Raw genomic sequence first — 27,936 nt, 5'->3', positions numbered from 1 at the left:
GATATCCTCCACCTCGGAGTTCCATAAGTCCCAAGAAATCGTAACATATGTCACCATGTTACTATGTTACCTGTGTAGTCCCTTATAAAAACACTTTGTGTTTCCTGTCCCTATTATGGCGGGGAGTATCCTCCTATGGTGCTGTCGTGGAGGGTTCCTAGAAATCGAATTACCGGTAAGTCTAATTCTATTTTTTTCTTTCCTTTCTTCAGAAGCGTCTGTGACCTCCAGACTGGAACTGATAAGATCGAAAGCCCTCGAAATGTGTCAGGAGATTGTGACCCGATCGGAGCAGGCTTATAAAGACTTGGACATGTGGCAGGGAGCGCAGTTTCTGGCGGAGATGTCAAGGTAAAGTCATTCATGGTATCCGGAGTCGGCGGGGGCATTTATCGCTCCTTCACATGGGGTGGAATTTTCAAAAAAATAAAAGTAGTAGAATGCACAACAGATTTGCTTGTGGATCTTGTGAATTTTTTTTGTTGGAATTTGCCATGGATCCAGTCACGTTACCGGATACTTACATGTACGGCCCATCCAGTGATTGCAGCTGTGTAACCCCCGTTCACCCTCTGTATACCCCCCCCCCGTATACTCGCCGTATGCCCCCATATATTCACTGTATACGCTCTGTGTACCCCCTGTATACACCCCATATACCTTCCTATATCCTCGGTATACCCCCTCTCTACTCCTCTTATAGTCTCCGTTTTCCCCCAGTATACCCCCCATATAACCCCCAATCTATAACACTGGAATGTACCTCTGTCCTCGCAGTATCGGGAAGCTGATCCAGATCGCTCATTACTGCGTTGAAACCAAAACGAAGATACAACATGAACTCGTCCTGGAGAAAAGTGACTTCTACATAAACGCAGATATAAAAGTGCTGCCTGATCCAATGCCACAACCACCACCCCCACCAGTCGAGAGCGCCACAGGGGCAACCCTCACCATTTCTCAACTCTGTCGACTTCACAAGCAGTTTTCACAGGTGGCTCCCGGTGGTGAGTTCTGTCTACAGTGAACGGGATTTGTAAAAGTGTTAGATATTAAAGGGGAACAAATTTGCCAGTTACCCTCTGCACCGGCTGCAGATGCCCCCAGTTACACACTGCATCGGCTGCAGATGCCCCCAGTTACACACTGCACCGGCTGCAGATGCCCCCAGTTACACACTGCATCGGCTGCAGATGCCCCCAGTTACACACTGCATCGGCTGCAGATGCCCCCAGTTACACACTGCACCAGCCGCAGATGCCCCCAGTTACACACTGCACCGGCCGCTGATGCCCCCAGTTACACACTGCACTGGCCGCAGATGCCCCCAGTTACACACTGCACCAGCCGCAGATGCCCCCAGTTACACACTGCACTGGCCGCAGATGCCCCCAGTTACATACTGCACTGGCCGCAGATGCCCCCAGTTATACACTGCACTGGCTGCAGATGCCCCTAGTTACACACTGCACCAGCCGCAGATGCCCCCAGTTACACACTGCACCGGCCGCAGATGCCCCCAGTTACATACTGCACTGGCCGCAGATGCCCCCAGTTATACACTGCACTGGCCGCAGATGCCCCCAGTTACACACTGCACCAGCCGCAGATGCCCCCAGTTACACACTGCACTGGCCGCAGATGCCCCAAGTTATACACTGCACTGGCCGCAGATGCCCCCAGTTACACACTGCAGCGGCCGCAGATGCCCCCAGTTACACAATGCACTGGCCGCAGATGCCCCTAGTTACACACTGCACTGGCCGCAGATGCCCCCTTACACTGTGTGCCTATAGCAGATGCCCCTGTCTTTCTCGGCTGCACCCACACATACTTCTAGTACAACTTGCCCCCTCAGCTATAGAGGAAGCTGTAAAGATATAGGAGAGGGGTGAGCTCTCGAGCGCTGCTTCTGCACTCAATGCCATTATATGATCTTTTTACTACAGGTCTTATGTCAACCAAGTTATTTTCGGAGCTTCTGATGGATCTGACCTCTGTGACTCTCGGAGACGATGCGCTGCCCAGTGTGTGGATGCATCTGTCACTGTCGGAGGTGAGGTACCAGCAAATTTATGGGGTTCCTGGTCAGAGTGGTGGTGATAGATAGAGGCAGACGTGGTGATAGATCGGAGGGGAGGTGGTGAAACATCGGAGCGGAGGCGGTGATAGATCGGAGCGGAGGCGGTGATAGATCGGAGCGGAGGCGGTGATAGATCGGAGCAGAGGTGGTGATAGATCGAAGCAGAGGTGATGATAGATTGGCGCAGAGGTGGTCATAGATCGGAGCAGAGGTGGTGATAGATCGGAGGCGGTGATAGATCGGAGCGGAGGCGGTGATAGATCGGGGAGGAGGTGGTGATAGATCGGAGCGGAGGCGGTGATAGATCGGAGGCGGTGATAGATCGGAGCGGAGGCGGTGATAGATCGGAGCAGAGGTGGTGATAGATCGGAGCAGAGGTGGTGATAGATCGGAGGCGGTGATAGATCGGAGCGGAGGCGGTGATAGATCGGAGCAGAGGTGGTGATAGATCGGAGCAGAGGTGGTGAAAGATCGGAGGCGGTGATAGATCAGAGCGGAGGCGGTGATAGATCGAAGCGGAGGCGGTGATAGATCAGATCGGAGTGGAGGCGGTGATAGATCGGGGAGGAGGTGGTGATAGATCGGAGCTTAGGCGGTGATAGATCGGGGAGGAGGTGGTGATAGATCGGAGCGGAGGCGGTGATAGATCGGAGCGGAGGCGGTGATAGATCGGAGCGGAGGTGGTGATAGATCGGAGCAGAGGTGATGATATATCGGCGCAGAGGTGGTGATAGATCGGAGCAGAGGTGGTGATAGATCGGAGGCGGTGATAGATCGGAGCGGAGGCGGTGATAGATCGGAGGCGGTGATAGATCGGAGCAGAGGTGGTGATAGATCGGAGGCGGTGATAGATCGGAGCGGAGGCGGTGATAGATCAGATCGGAGTGGAGGCGGTGATAGATCGGGGAGGAGGTGGTGATAGATCGGAGTGGAGGCGGTGATAGATCGGGGAGGAGGTGGTGATAGATCGGAGCGGAGGCGGTGATAGATCGGGGAGGAGGTGGTGATAGATCGGAGCGGAGACGGTGATAGATCGGAGCGGAGGCGGTGATAGATCGGAGCAGAGGTGGTGATAGATCGGGGAGGAGGTGGTGATAGATCGGAGCGGAGGCGGTGATAGATCGGAGCGGAGACAGTGATAGATCGGAGCAGAGGTGGTGATAGATCGGGGAGGAGGTGGTGATAGATCGGAGCGGAGGCGGTGATAGATCGGAGCGGAGGCGGTGATAGATCGGTGCGGAGGCGGTGATAGATCGGAGCGGAGGTGGTGATAGATCGGGGAGGAGGTGGTGATAGATCGGAGCGGAGGCGGTGATAGATCGGAGCGGAGGTGGTGATAGATCAGAGCGGAGGTGGTGATAGATCGGAGGCGGTGATAGATCGGAGCAGAGGTGGTGATAGATCGGAGGCGGTGATAGATCGGAGCGGAGGCGGTGATAGATCAGATCGGAGTGGAGGCGGTGATAGATCGGGGAGGAGGTGGTGATAGATCGGAGCGGAGGCGGTGATAGATCGGGGAGGAGGTGGTGATAGATCGGAGCGGAGACGGTGATAGATCGGAGCGGAGGCGGTGATAGATCGGAGCAGAGGTGGTGATAGATCAGGGAGGAGGTGGTGATAGATCGGAGGCGGTGATAGATCGGAGCGGAGGCGGTGATAGATCGGAGCGGAGGCGGTGATAGATCAGGGAGGAGGTGGTGATAGATCGGAGCGGAGGCGGTGATAGATCGGAGCGGAGACGGTGATAGATCGGAGCAGAGGTGGTGATAGATCGGGGAGGAGGTGGTGATAGATCGGAGCGGAGGCGGTGATAGATCGGAGCGGAGGCGGTGATAGATCGGAGCGGAGGTGGTGATAGATCGGAGCGGAGGTGGTGATAGATCGGGGAGGAGGTGGTGATAGATCGGAGCGGAGGCGGTGATAGATCGGAGCGGAGGTGGTGATAGATCAGAGCGGAGGTGGTGATAAATCGGGGAGGAAGTGGTGATAGATTGGAGCGGAGGAGGTGATAGATCGGAGCAGAGGCGGTGATAGATCGGAGCGGAGGTGGTGATAGATCAGACCGGAGGTGGTGATAGATCGGGGAGGAGGTGGTGATAGATTGGAGCGGAGGAGGTGATAGATCGGAGCGGAGGCGGTGATAGATCGGAGCGGAGGCGGTGATAAATCGGAGCGGAGGCGGTGATAGATCAGATCGGAGTGGAGGTGGTGATAGATCGGGGAGGAGGTGGTGATAGATCAGAGCGGAGGCGGTGATAGATCGGAGTGGAGGCGGTGATAGATCGGAGTGGAGGCGGTGATAGATCGGAGTGGAGGCGGTGATAGATCGGGGAGGAGGTGGTGATAGATCGGAGCGGAGGCGGTGATAGATCGGAGCGGAGGCGGTGATAGATCGGAGTGGAGGCAGTGATAGATCGGGGAGGAGGCGGTGATAGATCGGGGAGGAGGTGGTGATAGATCGGAGCGGAGGCGGTGATAGATCGGAGGGGAGGCGGTGATAGATCGGAGTGGAGGCGGTGATAGATCGGAGTGGAGGCGGTGATAGATCGGGGAGGAGGTGGTGATAGATCGGAGCGGAGGCGGTGATAGATCGGAGCGGAGGCGGTGATAGATCGGAGTGGAGGCGGTGATAGATCGGGGAGGAGGTGGTGATAGATCGGAGCGGAGGCGGTGATAGATCGGAGGGGAGGCGGTGATAGATCGGAGCAGAGGTGATGATATATCAGAGCAGAGGTGGTGATAGATCGGCGCAGAGGTGGTGATAGATCGGAGCAGAGGTGGTGATAGATCGGAGCAGAGGTGGTGATAGATCGGAGCAGAGGTAGTGATTAGTGATGAGCGAATATATTCGTTACTCGAGATTTTCCGAGCACGCTCGGGTGTCCTCCGAGTATTTGTAAGTACTCGGAGATTTAGTTTTCATCACCGCAACTGAATGATTTACATCTGTTAGCCAACTTAATTACATGTGGGGATTCCCAAGCAACCAGGCAACCCCCACATGTACTGTACTTATGCTGGCTAACAGATGTAAATCATTCAGCTGCTGTCCTGAAAACTAAATCTCCGAGCACTAAAAGATACTCGGAGGACCCCCGAGCGTGCTCGGGAAATCTCGAATAACGAGTATATTCGCTCATCACTAGTGGTGATAGATCGGAGCGGAGGTGGTGATAGATCGGAGCAGGCCTTGTCGTTTTCTCACCAACCCCTTCTAAAGACCGCCAGATTGGGCCCTAATATCACTGCCCCAATGTATGGTGGAAGGAAATTTTGCAAAACCATCCACACATTAGACTTAAAGGGAATGTCCAGCTGTTACCTCTATTTGGTGTTTAGTTACAGCCCTATGTGCTCCTCCGCGTCTTGCAAAATGAGACGCGAAACTTTGTCCACCATCTGAGTGTCATTCCAATTGTATCCAGGTCCAGGACATAACCTCCGCGCTGTCAGATGGCTCAGATTACATAAACTGGAGGAAGTTCTTGTTATCAGTGTCATGTCCCTGGCCGTACCCGTCTCTGCCCGAACTCCTGAGGACCCTGCAGAGATTCAAGGATACAGATGACAGTGGAAGCGGCATAGTTCACCAAGAGCTCTACAGTCAGGTGACGGATAAAGTTGAAAATAATCTCTGCTGTTTACAGACAAATCCAATTAATAATAGAAAACCATAAAACTGATATAAAGGAAAGACAAAGATATAGAAATACAAGTGCAGTCACTGTGTACATACAGTTAGGTCCATATATATTTGGACAGAGACAACATTTTTCTAATTTTGGTTATAGACATTACCACAATGAATTTTAAACAAAACAATTCAGATGCAGTTGAAGTTCAGACGTTCTGCTTTCATTTGAGGGTATCCGCATTAAAATTGGATGAAGGGTTTAGGAGTTTCAGCTCCTTCACATGTGCCACCCGGTTTTTAAAGGGACCAAAATTAATTGGACAGATTCAATAATTTTAAATAAAATGTTCATTTTTAGTAGTTGGTTGAAAACCCTTTGTTGGCAATGACTGCCTGAAGTCTTGAACTCATGGACATCACCAGACGCTGTGTTTCCTCCTTTTTGATGCTCTGCCAGGCCTTCACTGCGGTGGTTTTCAGTTGTTGTTTGTTTGTCGGCCTTTCTGTCTGAAGTTTAGTCTTTAACAAGTGAAATGCTGCTCAATTGGGTTGAGATCAGGTGACTGACTTGTCCATTCAAGAATATTCCACTTCTTTGCTTTAATAAACTCCTGGGTTGCTTTGGCTTTATGTTTTGGGTCATTGTCCATTTGTAGCATGAAACGACGACCAATCAGTTTGGCTGCATTTGGCTGGATCTGAGCACACAGTATGGCGGCTCTGAAGACCTCAGAATTCATTCCTGTGTCACATCATCAATAAACACTAGTGACCCAGTGCCACTGGCAGCCATGCATGCCCGCGCCATCACACTGCCTCCGCCGGGTGTTACAGATGATGTGGTATGCTTTGGATCATGAGCTGTACCGCGCCTTCACCATACTTTTCTCTTTCCATCATTCTGGTAGAGGTTGATCTTGGTTTCATCTGTCCAAAGAATGTTCTTCCAGAACTGTGCGGCTTTTTTAGATGTTTTTTAGCCTTTTTATTCTTGATTCTTATGAGTGGCTGCACCGTGCAGTGAACCCTCTGTAGTTACTTTCATGCAGTCTTCTCTTTATGGTAGATTTGGATATTGATACGCCGACCTCCTGGAGAGTGTTGGTCACTTGGTCGGCTGTTGTGAAGGGGTTTCTCTTCACCATGGAGATTATTCTGCGATCATCCACCACTGTTGTCTTCCGTGGACGCCCAGGTCTTTTTGCATTGATGAGTTCCCCAGTGCTTTCTTTCTTTCATTCTCAGGATGGACCAGACTGTAGATTGTTCCACTCCTAATATTGTAACAATTTCTCGGATGGTTTTTTCTGTTTTCGCAGCTTAAGGATGGCTTGTTTCACCTGCATGGAGAGCACCTTTGACCGAATGTTTACTTCACAGCAAAACCTTCCAAATGCAGCACCACCCCTCAAATCACCGCCAGGCCTTTTATCTGCTTAATTGAGAATGACATAACGAAGGGATTGCCCACACCTGTCCATGAAATAGCCTTGGAGTCAATTGTCCAATTACTTTTGGTCCCTTTAAAAACAGGGTGGCACATGTTAAGGAGCTGAAACTCCTAAACCCTTCATCCAATTTTAATGTGGATACCCTCAAATGAAAGCTGAAAGTCTGATCTTCAACTGCAACTGAATTGTTTTGTTTAAAATTCATTGTGGTAATGTCTATAACCAAAATTAGAAAAATGTTGTCTCTGTCCAAATATATATGGACCTAACTGTACATTACATTACTGATCCTGAGTTACATCCTGTATTATACCCCAGAGCTGCACTCACTATTCTGCTGGTGCAGTCTCTGTGTACATACATTACTGATCCTGAGTTACATCCTGTATTATACTCCAGAGCTGCACTCACTATTCTGCTGGTGCAGTCACTGTGTACATACATTACATTACTGATCCTGAGTTACATCCTGTATTATACCCCAGAGCTGCGCTCACTATTCTGCTGGTGCAGTCACTGTGTACATACATTACATTACTGATCCTGAGTTACATCCTGTATTATACCCCAGAGCTGCACTCACTATTCTGCTGGTGCAGTCACTGTGTACATACATTACATTACTGATCCTGAGTTACATCCTGTATTATACCCCAGAGCTGCGCTCACTATTCTGCTAGTGCAGTCACTGTGTACATACATTACATTACTGATCCTGAGTTACATCCTGTATTATACCCCAGAGCTGCGCTCACTATTCTGCTGGTGCAGTCACTGTGTACATACATTACATTACTGATCCTGAGTTACATCCTGTATTATACCCCAGAGCTGCGCTCACTATTCTGCTGGTGCAGTCACTGTGTACATACATTACATTACTGATCCTGAGTTACATCCTGTATTATACCCCAGAGCTGCGCTCACTATTCTGCTGGTGCAGTCACTATGTACATACATTACATTACTGATCCTGAGTTACCTCCTGTATTATACTCCAGAGCTACACTCACTATTCTGCTGGTGCAGTCACTGTGTACATACATTACATTACTGATCCTGAGTTACATCCTGTATTATACCCCAGAGCTGCACTCACTATTCTGCTGGTGCAGTCACTGTGTACATACATTACATTACTGATCCTGAGTTACATCCTGTATTATACCCCAGAGCTGCGCTCACTATTCTGCTGGTGCAGTCACTGTATACATACATTACATTACTGATCCTGAGTTACATCCTGTATTATACTCCAGAGCTGCACTCACTATTCTGCTGGTGCAGTCACTGTATACATACATTACATTACTGATCCTGAGTTACATCCTGTATTATACCCCAGAGCTGCACTCACTATTCTGCTGGTGCAGTCACTGTGTACATACATTACATTACTGATCCTGAGTTACATCCTGTATTATACTCCAGAGCTGCACTCACTATTCTGCTGGTGCAGTCACTATGTACATACATTACATTACTGATCCTGAGTTACATCCTGTATTATACTCCAGAGCTGCGCTCACTATTCTGCTGGTGCAGTCACTGTATACATACATTACATTACTGATCCTGAGTTACATCCTGTATTATACCCCAGAGCTGCACTCACTATTCTGCTGGTGCAGTCACTGTGTACATACATTACATTACTGATCCTGAGTTACATCCTGTATTATACCCCAGAGCTGCGCTCACTATTCTGCTGGTGCAGTCACTATGTACATACATTACATTACTGATCCTGAGTTACCTCCTGTATTATACTCCAGAGCTGCACTCACTATTCTGCTGGTGCAGTCACTGTGTACATACATTACATTACTGATCCTGAGTTACATCCTGTATTATACCCCAGAGCTGCACTCACTATTCTGCTGGTGCAGTCACTGTGTACATACATTACATTACTGATCCTGAGTTACATCCTGTATTATACCCCAGAGCTGCGCTCACTATTCTGCTGGTGCAGTCACTGTGTACATACATTACATTACTGATCCTGAGTTACCTCCTGTATTATACTCCAGAGCTGCACTCACTATTCTGCTGGTGCAGTCACTGTGTACATACATTACATTACTGATCCTGAGTTACATCCTGTATTATACTCCAGAGCTGCACTCACTATTCTGCTGGTGCAGTCACTATGTACATACATTACATTACTGATCCTGAGTTACATCCTGTATTATACTCCAGAGCTGCGCTCACTATTCTGCTGGTGCAGTCACTGTATACATACATTACATTACTGATCCTGAGTTACATCCTGTATTATACCCCAGAGCTGCACTCACTATTCTGCTGGTGCAGTCACTGTGTACATACATTACATTACTGATCCTGAGTTACATCCTGTATTATACCCCAGAGCTGCGCTCACTATTCTGCTGGTGCAGTCACTATGTACATACATTACATTACTGATCCTGAGTTACCTCCTGTATTATACTCCAGAGCTGCACTCACTATTCTGCTGGTGCAGTCACTGTGTACATACATTACATTACTGATCCTGAGTTACATCCTGTATTATACCCCAGAGCTGCACTCACTATTCTGCTGGTGCAGTCACTGTGTACATACATTACATTACTGATCCTGAGTTACATCCTGTATTATACCCCAGAGCTGCGCTCACTATTCTGCTGGTGCAGTCACTGTGTACATACATTACATTACTGATCCTGAGTTACCTCCTGTATTATACTCCAGAGCTGCACTCACTATTCTGCTGGTGCAGTCACTGTGTACATACATTACATTACTGATCCTGAGTTACATCCTGTATTATACCCCAGAGCTGCGCTCACTATTCTGCTGGTGCAGTCACTATGTACATACATTACATTACTGATCCTGAGTTACATCCTGTATTATACCCCAGAGCTGCGCTCACTATTCTGCTGGTGCAGTCACTATGTACATACATTACATTACTGATCCTGAGTTACCTCCTGTATTATACTCCAGAGCTGCACTCACTATTCTGCTGGTGCAGTCACTGTGTACATACATTACATTACTGATCCTGAGTTACATCCTGTATTATACCCCAGAGCTGCGCTCACTATTCTGCTGGTGCAGTCACTATGTACATACATTACATTACTGATCCTGAGTTACCTCCTGTATTATACTCCAGAGCTGCACTCACTATTCTGCTGGTGCAGTCACTGTGTACATACATTACATTACTGATCCTGAGTTACATCCTGTATTATACCCCAGAGCTGCGCTCACTATTCTGCTGGTGCAGTCACTGTGTACATACATTACATTACTGATCCTGAGTTACATCCTGTATTATACCCCAGAGCTGCGCTCACTATTCTGCTGGTGCAGTCACTATGTACATACATTACATTACTGATCCTGAGTTACCTCCTGTATTATACTCCAGAGCTGCACTCACTATTCTGCTGGTGCAGTCACTGTGTACATACATTACATTACTGATCCTGAGTTACCTCCTGTATTATACTCCAGAGCTGCGCTCACTATTCTGCTGGTGCAGTCACTGTGTACATACATTACATTACTGATCCTGAGTTACATCCTGTATTATACCCCAGAGCTGCGCTCACTATTCTGCTGGTGCAGTCACTGTGTACATACATTACATTACTGATCCTGAGTTACATCCTGTATTATACCCCAGAGCTGCGCTCACTATTCTGCTGGTGCAGTCACTATGTACATACATTACATTACTGATCCTGAGTTACCTCCTGTATTATACTCCAGAGCTGCACTCACTATTCTGCTGGTGCAGTCACTGTGTACATACATTACATTACTGATCCTGAGTTACATCCTGTATTATACCCCAGAGCTGCACTCACTATTCTGCTGGTGCAGTCACTGTGTACATACATTACATTACTGATCCTGAGTTACATCCTGTATTATACCCCAGAGCTGCGCTCACTATTCTGCTGGTGCAGTCACTGTATACATACATTACATTACTGATCCTGAGTTACATCCTGTATTATACTCCAGAGCTGCACTCACTATTCTGCTGGTGCAGTCACTGTATACATACATTACATTACTGATCCTGAGTTACATCCTGTATTATACCCCAGAGCTGCACTCACTATTCTGCTGGTGCAGTCACTGTGTACATACATTACATTACTGATCCTGAGTTACATCCTGTATTATACTCCAGAGCTGCACTCACTATTCTGCTGGTGCAGTCACTATGTACATACATTACATTACTGATCCTGAGTTACATCCTGTATTATACTCCAGAGCTGCGCTCACTATTCTGCTGGTGCAGTCACTGTATACATACATTACATTACTGATCCTGAGTTACATCCTGTATTATACCCCAGAGCTGCACTCACTATTCTGCTGGTGCAGTCACTGTGTACATACATTACATTACTGATCCTGAGTTACATCCTGTATTATACCCCAGAGCTGCGCTCACTATTCTGCTGGTGCAGTCACTATGTACATACATTACATTACTGATCCTGAGTTACCTCCTGTATTATACTCCAGAGCTGCACTCACTATTCTGCTGGTGCAGTCACTGTGTACATACATTACATTACTGATCCTGAGTTACATCCTGTATTATACCCCAGAGCTGCACTCACTATTCTGCTGGTGCAGTCACTGTGTACATACATTACATTACTGATCCTGAGTTACATCCTGTATTATACCCCAGAGCTGCGCTCACTATTCTGCTGGTGCAGTCACTGTGTACATACATTACATTACTGATCCTGAGTTACCTCCAGTATTATACTCCAGAGCTGCACTCACTATTCTGCTGGTGCAGTCACTGTGTACATACATTACATTACTGATCCTGAGTTACATCCTGTATTATACCCCAGAGCTGCGCTCACTATTCTGCTGGTGCAGTCACTATGTACATACATTACATTACTGATCCTGAGTTACATCCTGTATTATACCCCAGAGCTGCGCTCACTATTCTGCTGGTGCAGTCACTATGTACATACATTACATTACTGATCCTGAGTTACCTCCTGTATTATACTCCAGAGCTGCACTCACTATTCTGCTGGTGCAGTCACTGTGTACATACATTACATTACTGATCCTGAGTTACATCCTGTATTATACCCCAGAGCTGCGCTCACTATTCTGCTGGTGCAGTCACTATGTACATACATTACATTACTGATCCTGAGTTATATCCTGTATTATACTCCAGAGCTGCGCTCACTATTCTGCTGGTGCAGTCACTGTGTACATACATTACATTACTGATCCTGAGTTACATCCTGTATTATACCCCAGAGCTGCACTCACTATTCTGCTGGATCTGTTTCTGATTACTCTTTTCCCTGATAGGTGGGGCTGTGGTTTACAGGAGATTCTGAGGACACCGATCCTGAAGACCCGACACAAAACCTTCCATTTAACAGACTGGAGCATCTGATAAGGGTAGATTGTAACAAAGACATAACTGCTTCATTACAACAATGCACCAAAAGTGCAATCTTCATGCAAAATACAAATGATCTTCCCACCACTGAGGGTTCGCTACAACCCCTGGCAATAATTATGGAATCACCGGCCTCGGAGGATGTTCATTCAGTGGTTTAATTTTGTAGAAAAAAAATCAGATCACAGACATGGCACAAAACTAAAGTCAATTCAAATGGCAACTTTCTGGCTTTAAGAAACTCTAAAAGAAATGAAGAACAAAAAATGTGGTAGTCAGTAACGGTTACTTTTTTTAACCAAGCATAGGGGAAAAATTATGGAATCACTCAATTCTGAGGAAAAAATTATGGAATCATCCTGTAAATTTTCATACCCAAAAACAACACCTGCATCAAATTAGATCTGCTCGTTAGTCTGCATCTAAAAAGGAGTGATCACACCTTGGAGAGATGTTGCACCAAGTGGACTGACATCAATCATGGCTCCAACACAAGAGGGCGTCCTCTTGCAGTTCTGAATTCAGCTTCCCCAGGGGGGATCGGCAGCGGAGTCACAGGGAGTGTTTGGTGGTCCGGTGATGATATGACCCAGACTGGTGCGCAGGTTCAGTGGTGTGGGGGGCTACGGCGACATTTTGTGAAAGCCCGAAGCCCCCGCACTTCTATTGCCTCGATGCTGTGGCCTCCGGGAAAATGGCCGCTGGAGGCGGTACATGCACAGATTGGGATCTCGGCAACAAGATCTCGTCTCGAGAGATGAGATCTCAGAGCTGAGATCTCAATCTGCGCATGCGCCGCCTTCGGCGGCCATTTTACCGGAGGCCAGATTGATTCCCCAGGCGCAGATTGAGATCTCGGCAACTAGATCTCGTCCCGAGATCTCGGAGCCGAGATCTCAGTCTTGCCATGCACCGTCTCCGGCGGCCATTTCCCCGGAGGCTACAGCATCAAGGCAATAAAAGTTCGGGCTTTCACAAAATGTCACCAGAGCCCCCTGCACCACCGAGCACGGCTGAAGCTGCTGCACCAGCTGTACCAGGCTGGGATGGCAGCGAGATCAGTGCCCTGCAGCATCAGAACACCGGAAGAATTGCCCGACTCCTGCTGCCACCAAGCTGTAAGTACATTTGGACTATAAGACGCACCCCCATTTTCCCCAAAAAATTTTTGGGGAAAAGTGCATCTTATATAGTCCTAAAAATACGGTATATTACTTTTCTACTTTTCTACTTTTACTGTATTATATATTTTTTATGTTGTATTATTAGAGTGCATTTTGTACATTTTCATTAACTTTCTCTTTTTATACTGTATTATATTAATGTTCTATCTTTTATACTGTTCTGTAATAGTTTTCTATTTTTTTTTTTAATACTGTATTATAATATTTTTATAATTTTTTTTTTTTTTTATCTTTTCAGTTTTTCTTTCACCTGTTTGCTGAGAATACGCAGCCGCCTCGTCTCGACTACACCGATATGTTGCTTTATTTTGCTTCTCATCCGAACCCGCTGGAAGGTTTCTGTCGAGCATTAAGTGTCACAATCGGGAGACCGGTCCTGAAGCCTCCAGATGATGACCGGCTCGTAAAGGTATCGGCTCTGACAGACGTCCCTCCGCCTCCAAAATTTCATGCATAAATCTCCTACCCCTCCGGTAGCAATCTCTGTATACCGGAGTGTCATGTGACCTCAGCAGCCAATCACTGCCCACAGATACTTGCTCAGTGTTTGGCTGCAGCGGTACGGCTGCTTTGAGGTGAACAGAGGAGGTGCTGGACCGACCTGCCCTGCAGGGTACTATGGGATTTAGCTTTGTTTTGGTGGATCTTTAATGTCAGTGTTCCTATATAGAGTCCTCTTCTCATACCGATCATTTTCAGTCTTTTCCAGCCATGGATGCCATAGAAGAGACTACGGAAAGAATAATGGTCAATGATGGGGGTGACACAGAACAACCAACCATCACATTACAGGAAGTTCTGCGAGTCTTTCAGCATGGCGCTGGAGATGATGGGGATACTCATAGGTTTCGCCAGCTGGAGAGGGGAGCAAATCATCTCCATAAGGTTAGATGTGATTACAGAGGTGTGGGTGCTTAGAGGACATCGGGGGGACCCCAGAAACACATTAGAGTGCATATAAGGGTATACGGGCTGTTTTATTGTACAAGGGGGAATATACGGTGGTTATTGAGAAGGTGTTGTCTGAGTTCATTAAATTTTGTGTCCGTCCCCTTAGGGGACTTGAGCTTGTGATCTCCTAATTGACTGTGCAATACAGGCCTGTAACAGAGTGTGTCCCCCCTTCTCAGCCTGTTTTCATGGACCATGGCCTACATTAGCATTTCCTATCCTTCATCTAGTTGGGGCACGTGTGTCTTCGTTCCTCGCTGCAGGGGGCCTCCACTATACACAACCCTGCAGACAGGCTGGAGACTGGGCTTCTGGAACATTCTTCATCCTTTGAGCTATGTGTAAGTGGGTGGGTGTTTAGCATGTCTGCCCGACAAAGAGGCTGAGCCCAAGAAAGGTAGAACACTTAGCCACCTGTTCGGTACGTTAGTTGGTGCTGTTTATTGCGAAGGACGAGGATCTGTTTCTGCGGCCAGGTCCTGGTGCCGTGTATGGAGATTGTGCAAAAACAGATTCGGCGCACCCAATTCAGATGTAGGAGGAATAGAAATAATTTTATTGGTATACAAGTAGGTACATCCACCGTTTGAAAATTGTTGACGTTTCGGCCAGAACTAGGCCTTCATCAGAAATTGTCTTCAGCTCCTGATGACGAAAGACAGGTCAGGTACACCTGAGCAGAGCAGTCATAGAGGAACCGAATAGAGTGCTGGACGCATGCACTGCCCACGGGATTGTCACGTTGTCACCATCAAGCCTCAGTGGAAGAAGCTACTGGTGGATGGACAAAAACTACCAGCACTCCACCATCGGTGGTCCCTTGTCCTTTAGTCCCCAAGGATTTTTGTCTCACTAGACCACCACCTCATGTTGATACCCATGTGAATCACCTTCCAGCTAGTCCTAACTCATCCTCTCGAAAGCGACAAGGAGAGAAAGTAGTAAAGTGCAGATGTTATGGTTGTGGGCATCCCGGGTATCTGCAGGCCACATGCCAACCTATCCAATGGAGGAGCCATCCTCCACTCCAACAACCACCTCATGCACCTGCACATGGATATAAGCCTCCAGGTTCCCTTACTTCCTTCCACAGAGTGTAAATGGGAAGGAGTAAGGAGTGTGACACAGTGCAGATGATAACGATGTGGGCAGCCTGGGCATCTTCAAGACACATGCCTTCATTGTCAATTGAGGAATGACCGTGTACGAAATCGGACTCTCAATTAATTACAGCCAACTACAGTGGAGAAAGAGGTGTCCACTCCGCCAAGTTGACTTGCATAATGGCTTAGACATCCATATTCGACCATTAGTGATTTATGGGCTGCGGGCCACAGCCACGATTTCCTCTAATCATCAAGAACGCACTTCGAGGAGGTCGTGGTGGACAGTCTGAGAGTTCTTGGTTTTTGTTACTCTGGGGCATTTCTCACCATTGCTGATCCCAGGGTGGTTCGGCCAGAGGCAAAACAGCAAGGACCTGGGATTGCCGTTGAATTAACTTGAGGCCAATGGAGGAATATCCCAAAAGCCAGTGTAGAACTGGACTTTGACTTTGGGGTCAAGCAATGCGTGGTTGGATATTGTCCCAGGAAATGATGTGGGAGATCTCCAATGCCGATTTGTCAGTGCAGGAAGCAGAGTTTAAGGCACAGAGGATGCAAAATGGAGCCCAGACCTTCAACCCTACAACTTCACCAAACAATAAAGAATATGGAGCCAACACCAAAATAAAATGGATTTTCCAGACAGGAGGAGCCATGGGTCACGTCAGCCATGTCTACGTGCACTTGACACTCAACCTGTTAAGGTTTCCCATCCTGCATCTAATGGAAGCACGGGTGTCTTTGTTCCTTGCTGCAGGGGGCTTCCCTAATACTGAGCCCTGTGGACAGGCTGGAGACTGGGCTTCTGGAACATTCTTCATCCTTTGGGCTATGTGTAAGGGGATGGGATGTGAGCATGTCTGCCCAACAAGGGGGCTGATCCCAAGAGGGGTAGAATAATAAACCTGTTTGGTTCGTTAGTTGGTGCTGTGTCTTGTGAAGGTCGAGGATCTGTTGCTGCCGCTAGGTCCTGGTACCGTGTATGGAGATTTGAGACGGTTGACATACATACATGACGGCAGCTGTCACCGGAGGTTAAAAAGGACCACAGACATGAGACATTCATCTGCAGATTAATGGTGGGTTCAGCTTATTTTTTAAGGTGATCACACCCACGAACACTCATCCGGAAGCGCGCGATCCAAACGTTCCTCAATGAGGAGAAATCTGCTGATACGGACTTCTCTCCCCTGAAAGCAAATGGACTAGGTGTCAAAATTTTAAGCACTCAATCCTTATCTGCCCTGAAATCAGGGACAGGAGGCCCCGTACGCATCGGATTGTTGGATGGAATCTACGGATTCGGAGGATTTTCATTCTGTGTGTATGGGGGCTGCTTTGTTGCAGACGGTCAGGGCTGCCACCAGAAATTTCAGGGCCCCATACCGACAAAATTTTTGGGCCACCTTGAGACTCCGCCCAGGCTCCACACCAGCTCCGCCTCCACCGTCCCACCACCAACTCTTAGAAAAACTACACTTCTGCACCACGTCCTCAGCAATCACACAGTAACAGTTCCCATCTAACACTGGACAACATACATTGCCAGGAGCTTTGGTTTTGGCCAAATGATTTTTTAAGCTGCCACCATGACAAGGTAGACTCTTTTGGCCGGGCCCTACTCTACTCAATACTATTAAACATTTGTTAAAATAACCAATACTCTTTTTAGGTATATTTATTTTTCAGTTTTTAAAATGACCAATAATATCACATGCAAAGGACAAATACCGCTACACCATGACCAGACCACATATTACCACCACATAGTGACCAATAATACCACATACAAGAGACAAATACCATGACACCATGACCTAGCGGCATAAGACCAACATATAGTGATCAAATAATACCACATACAAGGGTCAAATACTGCCACACCATGACCAGACCACATATTACCACCACATAGTGACCGAATACCTCAACACTGATTATTAATAGAAAAAATACTATTATTTCCTTAATTGCCATTATACACAGGAGCTCTGTTCATAGTATACAATGGCAGTATACAGGTAATACAGTGATCACCAGTGACAATATACACAGGAGCTCTGTATATAGTGTCAGTGTACAGGTAATATAGTGATAACCAGTGACATTATATACAGGAGCTCTGTATATAGCGTCAGTGTACAGGTAATACAGTGATCACCAGTGACATTGTACACAGGAGCTCTGTATATAGTGTCAGTGTACAGGTAATACAGTGATCACCAGTGACATTATAGACAGGAGCTCTGTATATAGTGTCAGTGTGCAGGTAATACAGTGATCACCAGTGACATTATAGACAGGAGCTCTGTATATAGTGTCAGTGTGCAGGTAATACAGTGATCACCAGTGGCATTAAAGGAGCTTTGTATATAATATACATTGTATAGGTAACACATTGACTCACAAGTGACGTCTCTAGTTGAAGTCCTTCATCTTTGCTTTTCTTCATCCAGCACAGACCGCCATCACCTCTTCCTGCTAGGACTCATCTCTTTAGAAATTAACACAGTTATCCAGAGCACTGCTTGCAGAGCACATTGCTTAATTTTTTCCCAACTTCTATACCACACCAGATGAAGAAAAAAGGCAACCTAGTGCCACCCTGCACAGTAACAGGATCCACCCTCCCCCAATGAAAACGGTATCCTTATATTTTATTTTTATCACTGCAGTAATAATATCCTCTATCCTGGCCACCTTGTGTCTTATTCCTGGCTCCAGCCATATGTCCTCCCATCCTGGCCCCTTGTGTCTCCATTCTGCCCCATGTCATGTCCCATCCTGCCCCATATGATTTCCCATCCTGTCCCATCTAATGTCTCCATTCTGCCCCATGATCCTGCCCCATCTGTTCCATGATCCTGCCCCATCTGTCCCATGATCCTGCCCCATCTGTCCAATGATCCAGCCCCATGATCATGTCTCATTTGTTTATATCCTTCCCCATGTGTCCCATGAACATGCCCCATGTGTTCCATGATACTCCCTCATTTCTCTCTATCCTGCCCCATCTGTCCCATTATCCTGTCCCATGAACCTGCCCCATGTGTCCCATTATTCTGCCCCATGTGTCCCATTATCTTGCCCCATCTGTCCCATGTGTCCCATTATCCTGTCCCATCTGTCCCATTATCCTGTCCCATGATCCTGCTTCATCTGTCCCATAATCCTGCCCCATCTGTCCCATGATCCTGCCCCATCTGTCCCATAATCCTGCCCCATATATCCCATGATCCTGCTTCATCTTTCCCATGATCCTGCCCCATGTGTCTCCATCCTGCACTATATGTCCCATGATCCTGCCTAATCTGCCCCCATATTGCGGCTTGCCGCTTTCAGTAAAAATAAAATTACTTTCTCCTTTCCTGGCCATGTTTCAGCTGCGTAGTCTCCTCCGTGCATGTGAAGCACAGACTAGCCGGCGCCGGCAGTGACGTTATGTGCTGGAGACGTGCCGCTGAGGTCAGCTGCCGGCGGTGATTGGCTGGCGGCTTCTATTGCTGTGCCGGCATGGCAGTAGATTTTAAGCTGAACGTTCAGTTAGTGACCGGCAGGTTCCTGCCCCTGGGGCCCGGTGAGCAGAGGGAGGCCAGGCCCCATACGCCATAATAATAATAATAATGCACTGATGGCGGCCCTGCAGGCGGGTGCAGCAGATTTATCCGGATTTGCTGCAGGTCACATGAATTTATACCCAATCCTGAATATTATTATTTTTCCCTCTTTTATTCTAGATAATGAAGAACATATTTCAGGAGATGATCCGCGACGCTCTGGGCCGGGTGTCTCTCCCCGCGCTCCTCACACACCCCATCTTTCATGAACTCATTGAAGATTGTCAACTTTATAAACTCTCAGTGAGTAAATTATTACATCCGCTACAATGCCTATAAAGGGGTTCTCCGCCTCGTAGACCCTACGTTACGGAGACCAGTCCTTACAGGGACCAGACGTTACAGGGACCACACATCACACGGACCTGACGTTACAGGGACCACACATCACATGGACCTGACGTTACAGGGACCACACATCACACGGACCTGACGTTACAGGGACCACACATCACACGGACCTGACGTTACGGAGACCAGTCCTTACAGGGACCAGACGTTACAGGGACCACACATCACACGGACCTGACGTTACAGGGATCACACATCACACGGACCTGACGTTACGGAGACCAGTCCTTACAGGGACCAGACGTTACAGGGACCACACATCACACGGACCTGACGTTACAGGGACCACACATCACATGGACCAGACGTTACAGGGACCACACATCACATGGACCTGACGTTACAGGGACCAGACGTCACAGGGACCTGACGTTACAGGAACCACACATCACATGGACCTGACGTTACAGGGACCAGACGTCACATGGACCTGACGTTACAGGGACCAGACGTCACAGGGACCTGACGTTACAGGGATCACACATCACATGGACCTGACGTTACAGGGACCAGACGTCACAGGGACCTGACGTTACAGGGATCACACATCACATGGACCTGACGTTACAGGGACCAGACGTCACAGGGACCTGACGTTACAGGGATCACACATCACATGGACCTGACGTTACAGGGACCAGACGTCACAGGGACCTGACGTTACAGGGATCACACATCACATGGACCTGACGTTACAGGGACCAGACGTCACAGGGACCTGACGTTACATGGATCACACATCACATGGACCTGACGTTACAGGGACCACACATCACATGGACCTGACGTTACAGGAACCACACATCACATGGACCTGACGTTACAGGGATCACACATCACATGGACCTGACGTTACAGGAACCACACATCACAGGGACCTGACGTTACAGGAACCACACATCACATGGACCTGACGTTACAGGGATCACACATCACATGGACCTGACGTTACAGGGACCAGACGTCACAGGGACCTGACGTTACAGGAACCACACATCACATGGACCTGACGTTACAGGGACCAGACGTCACATGGACCTGACGTTACAGGGACCAGACGTCACAGGGACCTGACGTTACAGGGATCACACATCACATGGACCTGACGTTACAGGGACCAGACGTCACAGGGACCTGACGTTACAGGGATCACACATCACATGGACCTGACGTTACAGGGACCAGACGTCACAGGGACCTGACGTTACAGGGATCACACATCACATGGACCTGACGTTACAGGGATCACACATCACATGGACCTGACGTTACAGGGACCAGACGTCACAGGGACCTGACGTTACAGGGATCACACATCACATGGACCTGACGTTACAGGGACCAGACGTCACAGGGACCTGACGTTACAGGGATCACACATCACAGGGACCTGACGTTACAGGGACCACACATCACACGGACCTGACGTTACAGGGACCACACATCACACGGACCTGACGTTACAGGGACCACACATCACACGGACCTGACGTTACAGGGACCACACATCACACGGACCTGACGTTACAGGGATCACACATCACAGGGACCTGACGTTACAGGGATCACACATCACACGGACCTGACGTTACAGGGACCACACATCACACGGACCTGACGTTACAGGGACCACACATCACATGGACCTGACGTTACAGGGACCAGACGTCACAGGGACCTGACGTTACAGGGACCACACATCCCATGGACCTGACGTTACAGGGACCACACATCACATGGACCTGACGTTACAGGGACCAGACGTCACAGGGACCTGACGTTACAGGGATCACACATCACATGGACCTGACGTTACAGGGACCAGACGTCACAGGGACCTGACGTTACAGGGATCACACATCACATGGACCTGACGTTACAGGGACCAGACGTCACAGGGACCTGACGTTACAGGGATCACACATCACATGGACCTGACGTTACAGGGATCACACATCACATGGACCTGACGTTACAGGGATCACACATCACAGGGACCTTACGTTACAGGGATCACACATCACACGGACCTGACGTTACAGGGACCACACATCACACGGACCTGACGTTACAGGGACCACACATCACATGGACCTGACGTTACAGGGACCAGACGTCACAGGGACCTGACGTTACAGGGACCACACATCCCATGGACCTGACGTTACAGGGACCAGACGTCACAGGGACCTGACGTTACAGGGACCACACATCACATGGACCTGACGTTACAGGGACCAGACGTCACATGGACCTGACGTTACAGGGACCACACATCACATGGACCTGACGTTACAGGGACCACACATCACATGGACCTGACGTTACAGGGACCAGACGTCACAGGGACCAGACGTTACAGGGAGAACACATCACATGGACCTGACGTTACAGGGACCAGACGTCACAGGGACCTGACGTTACAGGGATCACACATCACATGGACCTGACGTTACAGGGACCAGACGTCACAGGGACCTGACGTTACAGGGATCACACATCACATGGACCTGACGTTACAGGGACCAGACGTCACAGGGACCTGACGTTACAGGGACCAGACGTCACAGGGACCTGACGTTACAGGGATCACACATCACATGGACCTGACGTTACAGGGACCAGACGTCACAGGGACCTGACGTTACAGGGACCAGACGTCACAGGGACCTGACGTTACAGGGATCACACATCCCATGGACCTGACGTTACAGGGACCAGACGTCACAGGGACCTGACGTTACAGGGACCACACATCACATGGACCTGACGTTACAGGGACCAGACGTCACATGGACCTGACGTTACAGGGACCACACATCACATGGACCTGACGTTACAGGGACCACACATCACATGGACCTGACGTTACAGGGACCAGACGTCACAGGGACCAGACGTTACAGGGAGAACACATCACATGGACCTGACGTTACAGGGACCAGACGTCACAGGGACCTGACGTTACAGGAACCACACATCACATGGACCTGACGTTACAGGGACCAGACGTCACATGGACCTGACGTTACAGGGACCAGACGTCACAGGGACCTGACGTTACAGGGATCACACATCACATGGACCTGACGTTACAGGGACCAGACGTCACAGGGACCTGACGTTACAGGGATCACACATCACATGGACCTGACGTTACAGGGACCAGACGTCACAGGGACCTGACGTTACAGGGATCACACATCACATGGACCTGACGTTACAGGGACCAGACGTCACAGGGACCTGACGTTACAGGGATCACACATCACATGGACCTGACGTTACAGGGACCAGACGTCACAGGGACCTGACGTTACATGGATCACACATCACATGGACCTGACGTTACAGGGACCACACATCACATGGACCTGACGTTACAGGAACCACACATCACATGGACCTGACGTTACAGGGATCACACATCACATGGACCTGACGTTACAGGAACCACACATCACAGGGACCTGACGTTACAGGAACCACACATCACAGGGACCTGACGTTACAGGAACCACACATCACATGGACCTGACGTTACAGGGACCAGACGTCACAGGGACCTGACGTTACAGGAACCACACATCACATGGACCTGACGTTACAGGGACCAGACGTCACATGGACCTGACGTTACAGGGACCAGACGTCACAGGGACCTGACGTTACAGGGATCACACATCACATGGACCTGACGTTACAGGGACCAGACGTCACAGGGACCTGACGTTACAGGGATCACACATCACATGGACCTGACGTTACAGGGACCAGACGTCACAGGGACCTGACGTTACAGGGATCACACATCACATGGACCTGACGTTACAGGGATCACACATCACATGGACCTGACGTTACAGGGACCAGACGTCACAGGGACCTGACGTTACAGGGATCACACATCACATGGACCTGACGTTACAGGGACCAGACGTCACAGGGACCTGACGTTACAGGGATCACACATCACAGGGACCTGACGTTACAGGGACCACACATCACACGGACCTGACGTTACAGGGACCACACATCACACGGACCTGACGTTACAGGGACCACACATCACACGGACCTGACGTTACAGGGACCACACATCACACGGACCTGACGTTACAGGGATCACACATCACAGGGACCTGACGTTACAGGGATCACACATCACACGGACCTGACGTTACAGAGACCACACATCACAGGGACCTGACGTTACAGGGACCACACATCACATGGACCTGACGTTACAGGGACCAGACGTCACAGGGACCTGACGTTACAGGGACCACACATCCCATGGACCTGACGTTACAGGGACCAGACGTCACAGGGACCTGACGTTACAGGGACCACACATCACATGGACCTGACGTTACAGGGACCAGACGTCACAGGGACCTGACGTTACAGGGATCACACATCACATGGACCTGACGTTACAGGGACCAGACGTCACAGGGACCTGACGTTACAGGGATCACACATCACATGGACCTGACGTTACAGGGACCAGACGTCACAGGGACCTGACGTTACAGGGATCACACATCACATGGACCTGACGTTACAGGGACCACACATCACACGGACCTGACGTTACAGGGACCACACATCACACGGACCTGACGTTACAGGGACCACACATCACATGGACCTGACGTTACAGGGATCACACATCACATGGACCTGACGTTACAGGGATCACACATCACAGGGACCTTACGTTACAGGGATCACACATCACACGGACCTGACGTTACAGGGACCACACATCACACGGACCTGACGTTACAGGGACCACACATCACATGGACCTGACGTTACAGGGACCAGACGTCACAGGGACCTGACGTTACAGGGACCACACATCCCATGGACCTGACGTTACAGGGACCAGACGTCACAGGGACCTGACGTTACAGGGACCACACATCACATGGACCTGACGTTACAGGGACCAGACGTCACATGGACCTGACGTTACAGGGACCACACATCACATGGACCTGACGTTACAGGGACCACACATCACATGGACCTGACGTTACAGGGACCAGACGTCACAGGGACCAGACGTTACAGGGAGAACACATCACATGGACCTGACGTTACAGGGACCAGACGTCACAGGGACCTGACGTTACAGGGATCACACATCACATGGACCTGACGTTACAGGGACCAGACGTCACAGGGACCTGACGTTACAGGGATCACACATCACATGGACCTGACGTTACAGGGACCAGACGTCACAGGGACCTGACGTTACAGGGACCAGACGTCACAGGGACCTGACGTTACAGGGATCACACATCACATGGACCTGACGTTACAGGGACTAGACGTCACAGGGACCTGACGTTACAGGGATCACACATCACATGGACCTGACGTTACAGGGACCAGACGTCACAGGGACCTGACGTTACAGGGACCAGACGTCACAGGGACCTGACGTTACAGGGATCACACATCACATGGACCTGACGTTACAGGGACCAGACGTCACAGGGACCTGACGTTACAGGGACCAGACGTCACAGGGACCTGACGTTACAGGGATCACACATCCCATGGACCTGACGTTACAGGGACCAGACGTCACAGGGACCTGACGTTACAGGGACCACACATCACATGGACCTGACGTTACAGGGACCAGACGTCACATGGACCTGACGTTACAGGGACCACACATCACATGGACCTGACGTTACAGGGACCACACATCACATGGACCTGACGTTACAGGGACCAGACGTCACAGGGACCAGACGTTACAGGGAGAACACATCACATGGACCTGACGTTACAGGGACCAGACGTCACAGGGACCTGACGTTACAGGGATCACACATCACATGGACCTGACGTTACAGGGACCAGACGTCACAGGGACCTGACGTTACAGGGATCACACATCACATGGACCTGACGTTACAGGGACCAGACGTCACAGGGACCTGACGTTACAGGGACCAGACGTCACAGGGACCTGACGTTACAGGGATCACACATCACATGGACCTGACGTTACAGGGACCAGACGTCACAGGGACCTGACGTTACAGGGACCAGACGTCACAGGGACCTGACGTTACAGGGATCACACATCACATGGACCTGACGTTACAGGGACTAGACGTCACAGGGACCTGACGTTACAGGGACCAGACGTCACAGGGACCTGACGTTACATGGATCACACATCACATGGACCTGACGTTACAGGGACCACACATCACATGGACCTGACGTTACAGGGACCAGACGTCACAGGGACCTGACGTTACAGGGACCAGACGTCACAGGGACCTGACGTTACAGGGACCAGACGTCACAGGGACCTGACGTTACAGGGATCACACATCACATGGACCTGACGTTACAGGGATCACACATCACATGGACCTGACGTTACAGGGACCAGACGTCACATGGACCTGACATTACAGGGATCACACATCACAGGGCCCAGACAATACGTGGACCCTATGTTGCGTGGACCAGACGTTAAGTGGACAAGACGTTGCATGGACCAGACGTGGCATGGACCACCATGTAATGTTATGTTTTCTATGAGAGCATGCTACCTGCATGACTGTTCAGTATGGGCAGATGTGGGGCACTCACTAAATCCGCACATGTGGGCATTAGAGAACCATCTTTAAGAGCTGCTTTTGCTTGCGAGGACTTGGTACAACCATGCTGCCCCTTTTATTCAACCTCCATGGACACTCCCTTTTACAACTGTAAAGAATATTATATTTATCATTCTTTTCTTTACCTTAAATTCCAAACTAAATATCCCGAATTTAGAAAAATATGGCTGTTTTATTCCAGAAACAGCGCCACCTATGTTTTCAGGTCGTGACTGGTATTACAACTCCACTCCATTGAAGCAGTATTAGTTTTTCTAATACAATCCTACAGAATGTGCACATAGTTTTGTTTTTCTACTGCAGCAACGTAACAGAAGATGTCTATTTTTGTGGCAGGATATCCAGGACATACTCGAGAAGACTAAAGCCACGCAGATGAATGAAGGAGACAGCGTGACAACCAGCTCTACCGCATCGTAACAATGCTATCTGTATCCCTGTGCCCTGAGGGTTTTATACTTCTCTACTTTTTTTAATGCTTGGGGAAAAAGAAACCCCCTCCCAGCATGAGATTGGATCTCAGATAATAAATCAGCATGTTATATCTGTGTATGAGCCTCAGTATGATTATTCTTCACTCCCATAGATTCCTCTTTAGATTTTGTAGCTTAGAAATGCTTAAATTCCCTGCACTACACTGATGTTTTCTATGTTCTGCAGCTTACTTGACAGCTTTACCGCATAGACTGGGACAGGTTCAGCAGAGTCATCTCCTAACCTTTAGAAGGTGGGGAAGGTAATGACAGCTCTGTTGTCCTGCTGGAGGTCTAGATAAGATGTAGCCTGTAGGTGTCAGAAAATTACATCTTGTGGATTATTTGAGGGACAAAGAAATTACACTAATTTCCCCAAAATAACAAGTTAACATAATACTTTTTTTTAATGTGAGAAATTTAATCATTTATCTCGGCTCAGTATTCTATGTAGGAGGGGGAATATTCCAGGTTACATTACAGGTCTATGCTGAAATCAAGATTTATTCTTAAAGCACACCTGTCATTTCATATGAATATGTGTGTACATGAGGAGTAACACTATTTCTGGACATTATGTGACTTGCATCCTGCATTTTTCACAAGTTTTCTCCACTTCAGACTTTCTCATTTTTAATTGCCTCTAAGCTAGTGGGTGGAAACAGAGACATGAGGGATCCCTGCTAATCTGTTTTTATTAAACCCATGTTCAAAAGCAGAATCAGCTTGCAGGACATTATTCAGCAGTACTGAGTAGTGTATATGTGAATCCAGCACTGGAGTCAGATAAAACACTAGAAAGGAACAGCATGAAGGATTTTATGCCGCAGTATTGAGTAGCGCAGCTCTGAATACAACACTGGGGTAAGATAAAACACTTACTAGAAATCAGTTATGAGCAGTGTAGCTGTGAATCCAACTCAGAGGTTAGAGAAAACATTTTCTAGAAATCAGCAGCATTGAGGAACTTAT

General features: G+C 48.7%; 1 protein-coding gene across 1 annotated transcript in view; it reads left to right on the top strand.

Moving 5' to 3' along the window:
• Positions 1-27,041, top strand: part of SPEF2 (sperm flagellar 2) — a 159,593-nt gene extending 132,552 nt beyond the window's left edge. The window contains exons 29-37 of the mRNA XM_069745962.1: positions 213-351; positions 778-1,007; positions 1,950-2,056; positions 5,509-5,691; positions 12,524-12,616; positions 14,040-14,210; positions 14,501-14,686; positions 19,596-19,718; positions 26,828-27,041. Coding sequence (XP_069602063.1) covers positions 213-351; positions 778-1,007; positions 1,950-2,056; positions 5,509-5,691; positions 12,524-12,616; positions 14,040-14,210; positions 14,501-14,686; positions 19,596-19,718; positions 26,828-26,911 — 1,316 coding nt within the window. The 3' untranslated portion in view covers positions 26,912-27,041. The remainder of the gene's footprint in view (positions 1-212; positions 352-777; positions 1,008-1,949; positions 2,057-5,508; positions 5,692-12,523; positions 12,617-14,039; positions 14,211-14,500; positions 14,687-19,595; positions 19,719-26,827) is intronic.
• Positions 27,042-27,936: the final 895 nt, after the last annotated feature.

Source organism: Ranitomeya imitator, chromosome 1 (genome assembly GCF_032444005.1).
Source record: "Ranitomeya imitator isolate aRanImi1 chromosome 1, aRanImi1.pri, whole genome shotgun sequence".
NCBI classification, from domain to species: domain Eukaryota; kingdom Metazoa; phylum Chordata; class Amphibia; order Anura; family Dendrobatidae; genus Ranitomeya; species Ranitomeya imitator.
Note: the sequence above shows the minus strand (reverse complement) of the source record. Positions and strands in the feature narration are given on the sequence as shown.